Source organism: Eulemur rufifrons, chromosome 2 (genome assembly GCF_041146395.1).
Source record: "Eulemur rufifrons isolate Redbay chromosome 2, OSU_ERuf_1, whole genome shotgun sequence".
Lineage (NCBI taxonomy): Eukaryota > Metazoa > Chordata > Mammalia > Primates > Lemuridae > Eulemur > Eulemur rufifrons.
Window position 1 is genome coordinate 98274341 of NC_090984.1, and position 10060 is coordinate 98284400.

Sequence of the window (10060 nt, forward strand, 5' to 3'; positions counted from 1 at the left end):
TGGTGTGACTGTTTTATAGTCTGACTGACTTGTGTGCATGGTTTGAGCTGCTTTATATACTTACATTTAATTTTTAAAATTGCTCAGTGAGGGATAAAAGTCTGTGAGTATATTCAAGGTCTCTAGCACTAACTTCTTGTTTTATTCTAAATCGTTAGGTGATTCACCGATGGGTGCCTTGCAGCAGAGATCCAGGTACTAGATCCCACATCGACAAGGCAGTGCTTCTGGTCCAGATTGATGATAAATATGTGACTGTAATTGAAACTGGGGTACTAGAACTTGGGGCTGAAGTGTGAGCCAGTGTTTTATAACTACATTTCTTTTTCCCTCTCAATTCCAAGACATTGGAAAGAGAGGAGCAAGCAGAAGATGCCTGCAGGTATCATTTTGATCCTCTGTGGGAGAGACTTGAAAACAGTGAGCTTGGTTCAGCACCTCTCTCTTGCCGTTCACCCTGACTCCTGTCACTGTCTCCATCCCCAAATAAAGCTGAATATTTTTTTAAGTTAGCTGCCAAGAAAACACTTTGCATGAAGGATAAAGTTCAGTTAAAATACATCCTTAAAAAAAGTTTTTCCTATGCATTGCCTATGCTTTAAATCAACAAACTCTTCATTTCTAAACTATGAGCTCATATTTTTCTAATTTCTTTGCCAAAAATAATTGCCATGTTTTGTCATAGAACATGAAATCCATTTACCTTGATTTTTAAAATCAGACCAGTGTAGAAACACATTCAGTTTGACATATAGCAGTATAAAAGTTTAATGTACAGTGAAAGAGACTATGAACAGACATAGATTTATCTTATTCCTTGAGCGCTAAAAACTTTAATGAAAAATCTGCACTAATTTTTTACAACAATGCACTAAAGTCTGAGATTTCTCAGAACATTTATTTATATATAAAATAAAATGCCATTATTTAAATTGCCTTTGGAATTAACCCCTTCCCAGAAACTGTGCTGCTCACTTTTCTGTTAGTAGTCTGTACTTCATGCCAGTGCATTGGATGTTTTCTTTAAAATGAATCTGAAATCTCAAGATACAATAGCTTCGTCATTGACATTTCCCGGAGCCACCAGTCAACGATCGGTCACGTGAACACCACTGCCAGCTACCGTGTCCACATTTCAGATGAGCTCCACGTGCTCTGCTTCTCTCCACCCGGGGCAAGCTCTGCTGGGGTCACTTCTGGGAAGAAAATACTTTGGCTTTTCAAAGAAGAAGATGAACATCCAGGAATTTAAAGAAAGGATCAATTGCCTTTTATTTATTTTAAGAGTTCCTAGCTCTTGAAGTTATTTACATGCAGTTCAGTTAATCAAGTAAAATTTTTTTCAAACAAAATGTTCCAAATGGTGCAGTTCTTATTGTTATATCCCTCTTTAATAATAACTTTGTTTTTTATTTTCCCCCCTCTTCTTTTTTATTACTTGAATTTTATTTCCTGTAATTTATAGTGTGTAGCTGTAATTTGAAATATTTATAACTGTGAAATTGACTTAATTCATATGTTGTTGCAGAACTTAAATTTTATTGGTTTTTTTAAAAAGCATGTATTCAGGGAAATATATTACTCAGATTTACAATTGGGCTACATGGGAACTGCAATTTAGATTTAATTTGCAACTTAGCTTTTTTAAATCCTTAAGAAAATTTTCCATTTCGGTGTGAAACTCCAAAGAGCATTGTACATCTTCTCTGAGCATTTAGGAGCAGCCATCTTTCTACCCCCTGTGAATAGAAAGTAAAAAGAGGCAGGTAAAATTAATTTTAATTACATATTCTATTTAATCCAGTATATCCAAAGTATTACTATTTCAATATGTGACACTAGCCATATTTCAAGTACTCAATAGCTACATGTGCCTGGTGGGTACTGTATTGGACAGCACAGGTTTAAAGTATCTTTTGATGACATGACAGAAGAGATAAGCTGTTTTTCCTGTTAATTCCAATGTAGATCTCACAGTATAGCGTAACGTTACAGTAGAAGGAATGAGAACTGAGAAAGTAAATAGCTAATGTACCGAATGCATTTCCACTTCAAAACCTATTTATTTTCTTTTTATTTCTAATTTTAAATTTTTGTGGTCATTCGGAACCTAATGTGCCTTGTGTTGACGTTTCTGTAGACTTCACACTTTACAAAATTTACTGTTTAAATATACTTGTCAAATGATTTACTGAACCTTTATACAAAGGTACCCTTTCTAAATTGACCATTTAAAAATGTGTTTTCTGGTACTCTTATTATATTCTGTATTTGCCTCATTTTGGCAAATCTGCAGTATGCCATTAAAGTTCAGTATTGTTTTTGGTTTTTTGGGGTTTTTTTCGTGAAACAATATATTATCTGTCTATCTACATACATATATTTTTAAAATCTTCTCCAAGGGACTATGCTCCCAGATGCTTATTCTCTTTCTGAAGTGAATATTATCCTTTCATTGCCTAGATAAGAGATAAGTGCAGCCTTTTCACTCTTAAATGGAAGGTAATTCATTTTCTCACGCAGAATTTTAAAAAAAAAAAAAAAAATCTTCAGATGATTTAATCAGAAGAGGTAGAATTTTTATTGTTCCTAGCCCCTCCTCCAAAAAATTGTTAAACACATCACATACTCTGAAAAAGTCATATTTCAAGTATGAGATTAGATTTTATATAGAGCATATATATTGGGTTTTGATTTGGGGTAGCAATTGATAGACATTTTTCTCAAAACAAGTTAAATTTTGTTATTATATAACTCTTTAGTGACTATAAATTAGAAACCCTAAAAGAAGCCCTGTTATTTTTAAAGTCTAAAACCAATAGTCTTTTAAAAATTATAATACTTTTCTAATGATTGCATCAGGGGAAATGGTGATAATTAAAGAAAGGTTTATGTCTTAAGAATAATTTGATCTAAATTATCATATAAAAAGAAAAACCTAAACAACTTAAGTGATGAAAATTAATTAAATTGATCATAAATGTCTTATTTCTCCCCACCTCCCAGAGAATAGTGAGCTACTTGTTTTGATTCTCTGCTTAACCTTCTTCAGTAATGTATAAGACTCCAGTATACATTAATGTCTTCAGTTCATAATTGCCAAAATTTTGGCTTCCATAATTTGAAGATAAAAAGATACAATTAAAACACTAGCTTTTTATTCATTTCCTTTAAATAGAGTTGCATGATTGAAATCTTTCTGCCTTTTTCTTGTTTGTTTGATTTTATTTTTCCCCCATTTCATGAAAAAGGCGATCCTAGAATGAGTTGTTAATTGTTGCTATTTTTCCTTTTATTTCCTTTTATTCAGTGGCAGAAAACATTTTGTAATTCCTAATTGAGCTTTTGGTTAATCTACCAATGTACACCTTGGTGTGAACTCTCTTTTTACACCATTTTCAACACTGGCTAAAACTTTAAATGTTGACTTTTTGCTAAAGAACTTTAATTTTTCCAAGAATGAAGGTTAATATAAGATGTTGATATTTAAGGAACTTGGGAGAGTAGGTGGTAAGGCAGTATGTATATTTTTTAAGATAAGCAGGATTAATTACCTTTTAGAAAATTAATGAACAAACTTAAGTCAGCGTTCTGCCTTCTCTGAGTTTCCATTACTAGAGGATTAAAATCCATTAGATTTGAAGTATTTTGAAAAATATTTCAAGTATATCTGAAATACTTCTAATTTTTGAAACAGAAGTAGTCAGACAATATTCCTATCCTTAGTAAGACATGGAAAATTACTCTGTGTATTAAATGTCAGACAATGAAAATGTAAGTTTTATGTAGGAAAGTATAACTTAAGATGTATTTTTCTTTCTAGATTAATTTTTCTGTCTCATGTCAAAGTATAAAAAACGGCTCACATCTAAGCAAAGGTAACTTAGCTTTAATTAATCCCACTTTGCTTCTGAGCAGCACCCTCCTGCCTGTGCTTATCAAGGCTCTGGTGGGTTGCTGTATTGAGTCATTAGTCCAGAACTGTGTCTTTTAAGCTTAGGACTCACCCAGTGTCTAATTTTTTTTCCTCTTTGCTAACTTTTAAGTGTCCTTCCTCCTTAAGTAAATATGTGACTTGATAAAAAGGTAATATTAATTTTGTGTGAGAATTCTTTGAACTTACGTTTACTAGCTACAGACTATAAACTGCTGTCCAGATTGTTAATTTTATATTTATTTTAATTTTTCATGAATTTTCATGGACAGAGCCCTTTCTGGGGTTTTGTTGTTTTTTTTTAAGTCCTCAGTATTCATCCTCATTCTTTTTTGTAGTGTAATTATATAAAATTACTTTGTATGGACACAGACCCAGTTAATTTTTTGTTTTGATATGATACATTGTTCAAAGAAGATATAAAATACCCCTTTTAATTCTAGAAGCTTTTCCTTTAATTCCAAGAGCAGTGGAGAGGATAATGTCAATCAAGGCTAAGATGGTACGTGGAAACTGTTAATGGACTTTGAGCTTTCTGTTTCAGTCTTGTGTGGTATATTGAGTTTTATTGGTCTGGAGGAAGAGGAAAATTAGATACCAGGCAGCATAAATTTTAATATTATGTTGAATGTGTATAGCTTTTTAAAACTAAGTATTAAAAAACTAACCCTTCTTTTTCTTCATTTCTCTTTTGTTATAAAAAAAATCTGGTTGCTATAAATCCAGGCCTTCTCATTTTTAACTTGCTAAATGTTTAGGTTAAGAATTGTGATTGAAAAGGATTTCATTATTATACAAATAGGTCTGGTAGGGTATGAGTGGAGTACTAATTTTGCTTGAAACAGAAGAATATTTTCTGCTTTGAATCACCAGAGTCATCTGTCAAGAAGTATATGATAAAAATTTCTCTTTATTGCCTATAAGCTACGTATTCTTTCTCAATTAGGGTAAATAATATCTGTTTGTAAGCTGAACTTTATTATCTGCCATTTTGTGGAATCAACATAACATTCTTTGGGGGAACTAGAGCTGATTGTCACTTCAAGGTTATATGACAACTTTGTTCTAAGACTTATACCTATTATATAGGGTTATACCTTTTTTCTTATGCCTCAGCTCTGTACCTGACAATTTATGATTCAGTGGAGCCAAGCTGGAAGGAACAAAGGTCATCTAACACTGCTGGGATGAATTCCTGGGTGTTACCTGCACAGATGAGGTGACACCTTGGGATTCAAAACAGAGTAATAGCAGAGAATGAGATGGCTGCTCCAGATGACTCTCGGGTTTAGTGTACTTGTGGTTGAACAAGATTTTTTATATATGAAGCTTGATTCTACAACCAAAACAGTAGAAATGTCGGGGAGGGAGAATCATGTCTGCTTATGCTTTTTAAAAGCTTATAGTTTAAGTAAAAGTAGATTGTAAAAACTGATTACTTTAACCCTATACAAGTCTGGCAATGAGCTCTGCATGAGGAAATGGAAGGAAGAATATTAAAAATGATTCTAGGAAGGTACATGTGAAAAAGGAAAATGGGTTTTCCTTTTCTGATCATGGGCTCTGGAAAGTATTCATTGCCTTTACCAGCATTCAGTATAAACCAGAGATAAGGCTATATGTACTCGCGTGTGTCTGTGAGTGTGCGTGTGTGTCTGAGTGTTATTCTAAACAGCTTGTAAATATTGTAATTGTTTAAAATGAAAAAAAAAAGGCTGAGGTGTTTTTTGGCAAATATATTGCATCAAAAATACAGTATTGACAGTGGATAAAACACTAAGGAAATAAATTTTTTTCATTTTGTCTTCTGTCTATTTTTGTCAAATTAAGAAAAAGAGTATGCTATATTAAGTTCTGTATGGAATATTCTTAAAACATGGTCTGAAATCATTTTAAACAGAAGCTTTGGCCTGTAAACATATAATTCAGCTTATAATAGATCAGAAATGTACACATTTCATGTTAAAGGAGGGTCTCTTTCATGCTTTTCTTGGTAGAAAGATTGTAATTTGTACCTTCTGAAATGATCTGAATGTTACATGTTAATGACATAATAGTAGATGGAACGTAGTGATAAAAATGTGTATGTGTTCAAATGCACACTGAATTATGATACAGAAAATGGAAAGCACATTTGGATTATGGTCATCAAAATCAGGCAGGTACTAACTTGTTTATACTTGTGGTGTGTAACCTGGTGATTTCACATAATAATACTTAAAGAACATGCAAACTGATTTACAGCGAGTATAGATATACTCTTGATTAAATCACTTGTTAAGCCTTTAATGCATCATTTTAACTATTAGTGACAGCCAGAACCAGCAAGATACAGATTCTTTGCCTTTTGCATCACAGTCCCAAATAATTTGCCATCTTTCTTCTGGGATCACGGTGGCATAACTGGAAACAGTGGTATTTAGTCTTGAAGGACAGTGTTTCTCTACAGTGACAGGAAATGTGCTGGTTAAATGAAACACATCTTCAGAGAAAGGAATTTCCTGTGTTGAGTGAGTTGCAGTCATCTCAAAGCCAGAGATTCAAAGGGCTGCTGACATGAAATTTGGATCCCCTAAAACTTCCTTCTTACTCTTAAGGTGCAGTTTACTTAGGATTTTTTTTTCCCTATAGGATCCAAAAATACTTTGCTGACCTGTAGCCAATGAATCTCACCAGGTAGGTGCATTTTCCCCAGGGGTAGGGTGGAAAGCAGCACTTTGTGAAGTAAGGGCCTGAGTGAACAGTGGCTTCCTGGGTATTCAATTAGTACTTCTTATACAAAATATTTATTTTTGTCCCTTCATATATGCTTATCAAAGGCAACTTCATACCTTGAAAAATGTAATTTGATGCAAGAGGGTCCCTAGGTTGCTTGGTAATTTCTAAAGATGTACATTAACAGCAAGTGGCCAGAGATGAATCTATCTTGTCTGGAAGACTTTCAAGAGACTGTTTCAGGGCCCAGTACACTGTGCAAAAAGGGAAAAATCATCTTTTAGTCCAGGGTTCCTTTTTGCTTCCAAGAGCATTGTTTATGGATACGTCAACAACTGGCCCATATAAGAATACTCAAGATGTCTGGTCCCATCTTGAAGCAAGTACTCTTGACCTATCTTTATCAGATAAAGTCAACAACCCAGGATAGCATTCAACTTAAGCAGATAACATTGTAGTGCCTCTGTGTGTTCGTAGTACAGTTGGCTCTTGAACAACAAGGGGGTTAGGAGCACCAGTACCCCGCACTGTTAAAAATCCACATGTAACTTTTAACTCCCCCAAAACTTACTCTTAATACTATTAATAATAGGCTACAGTTGACCAGAGGCCTTACTGATAACAGTCAACTAATATATATTTTGTACATGTATTATATACTGTATTTTTACAATAAAGTAAGCTAGAGAAAATTAAAATCATAGGGAAGAGAAAATATATTTACTATTTATTAAGCAGACATGGATCATCATAAAGGTCTTCATCATTGTAGTCTTCACCTTGAGTAGGCCAAGGAAGAGAAGGAAGAGGAAGCGTTGGTCTTCTTGTCTCAGAAGTGGCAAAGGCCAAAGAAAATCTGCATGTAAGTTGACCCATGCATCTCAAACCTGTGTTGTTCAAGGGTCCTCTGTACTACTAGTGAGTATACTCTGACACACCACTTCTCAGATGTAGACCAATGATTAGTAATAATACAATGTTCCACAAATATCACAGTGGTAATTCTACAGTGTAATACAAATATCTAAAGTGCACCTTTCTTTAAATGAAATGCAAATTTGTTTAGCTTATAAATTTGGGAGAGACTCCTTTTGTACAATTGCAATGTGAAACAGCATTTCTTTAATGAGTTCTATAATATTAATTTTCTTGGGATGTTTACAGTTGTAACAAAGTGAAAACCAAATTCAAAGTTCCTGAAACAAATAGACAAGGTTGCCCACTATCTCCACTTCTATTCAACATAGTGCTGGAAGTCCTTGCCAGAGCAATCAGACAAGAGAGGGGAATTCAGGGTGTCCAAATGAGGGCAGAAGAGGTCAAACTCTCACTCTTTGCTGACGATATGATATTATATCTAGAAAATCCCAAGGATTTAGCCAAGAGACTCCTAGAATTGATAAATGAATTCAGTAAAGTCTAAGGATACAAAATCAGTGCACACAAATCAGTGGCATTCCTATATGCCAATAACAGTCGAGCTGAAAATCAAATTAAGGACCCAACACCTTTCACAATAGCATCAAAGAAAATTAAATATTTAGGAATATATTTAACAAAGGAGGTGAGAGACATATAGGGAGAACTATGAAACACTGAGAAAAATTGTAGAAGATCTAAACAGATGGAAATCCCTACCATGCTCATGGATTGGTAGAATCAATATTTTTTAAATGTCCATACTACCTAAAGTGATCTACAAAATTAATGCAATCCCTATCAAAATGCCACCATCATTCTTTATAGATTTAGAAAAAATAATCATATGCTTCGTCTGGAACCAGAGAAGACCTATAGCCAAAACAATCTTAGGCAAAAAGAACAAATTGGGAGGCATCAGTCTGCCAGACTTCAATCTTTACTATAAGGCTATCGCAACCAAAACAGGTGGTACTGGCACAAGAACAGAGATACAGACCTTTGGAATAGGACTGAGATCCCAGATATAAAACCATCCTCGTATTGTCATCTAACCTTCAACAAAGCAGACAAAAATGTACACTGGGGAAAAGAATCTCTATTCAATAAGTGGTGCTGGCAAAACTGGATATCCACACAAAGAAGATTGAAACTGGATCCCCACCTCTCACAAAAATCAACTCACGATGGATAACAGACAACCTAAGGCATGAAACCTTAAGAATTCTGGAAGAAAACATTGGGAAGACTCTCCGACATCGGCCTAGGCAAAGAATTTATGAAGAAGACCCCCAAAGCAATCACAGCAGCAATAAAAATAAATAAATGGGACCTGATCAAATTAAAAAGCTTCTGCACAGCCAAGGAAACTACCATTAGAGTGAATAGACAATCTACAAAATGGGAGAAAATATTTGGTTTCTACTCATCCAATAAAGGGCTGATAACAAGAATCTATATAGAACTTAAGAAAATCAACAAGAAAAAATTCAAACAACCCCATTGATAAATAAATGGGCAAAGGACATGAACAGAAACTTTTCAAAAGAAAACAGACTAAGGGCCAGCAAACATAAAAAGTGCTCAATATTTCTAATCATTAGGGAAATGCAAATCAAAACTACAGTGAGATATCACCTAACTCCAGTGAGAAGTGGCCCTTATCAAAAAGTTCCAAAACAACAAATGCTGGCATGGATGTGGAGAGGTTGGAACATTCTTAAACTGCTGGTGGAATGCTAATTAGTACAACCCTGTGGAAAGTAATTTGGAGATACCTCAAAGAGCTAAAAACAGAAACCATTTGATCCAGCAATCCCACTACTAGGCATCTATCCAAAGGAAAAAAAGACATTCTATAATAAAGACATCTGCACTCAAATGTTTATAGCAGCACAATTCACAACTGCAAAGATGTGGAAACAACCCAAGTGCCCATCAATACATGAATGGATTAATAAAATGTCATGTATGTATACCATGGAATACTACTCAATTACAAAAAACAATGGTGATCTAGCACCTCTTATCCTGGATAGAGCTTGAGCCTATCCTTCGAAGTGAGGTATCACAAGCATGGAAAAACATGCACCACATGCACTCGCCATCAAATTGGTACTAACTGCTCAACAATAAGTTGTTCACATGGTAGTAATGCTCACTGGGTGCCAGTAGGGGTGGGGTGGGGGAGGGGTAAATCACAATTAATGGAAGTGGAATGCATTGTATGGGGGAGGGACATATTTGTAGCCCTGGCTTGGGTGGGGCAAATAGCATTACATGTAACCAAAATGTGCACCCATAATATCCTGAATTAAAAAAAAAAGTCTCAAATAGAAAGACACATATATATTCCAGTGAAATTCATATGCATAAAAAAGTGAAAATATTCCAAGTATTAAATTCTGTTATATATCATGGTAGTATTTTAAATTTTGTCTGTATGCTTTTTCTCAGTTTTCTACAATGAATTTTCATATACCTACATCAATT

At 34.3% G+C, this 10060-nt stretch overlaps 1 protein-coding gene across 3 annotated transcripts in view; it reads left to right on the forward strand.

Annotated features, from left to right (window-relative positions):
- The window catches only part of PCNX1 (pecanex 1), a 159144-nt gene extending 153407 nt beyond the window's left edge, over positions 1-5737 (forward strand). For 2 of the 3 annotated variants that reach the window (XM_069488441.1, XM_069488445.1), the window contains one exon: positions 159-5737. In XM_069488441.1, the coding sequence (XP_069344542.1) occupies positions 159-299 (141 nt within the window). In that variant the 3' untranslated portion in view covers positions 300-5737. The remainder of the gene's footprint in view (positions 1-158) is intronic. The other variant, XM_069488444.1, reaches the window with a different exon arrangement.
- Positions 5738-10060: the final 4323 nt, after the last annotated feature.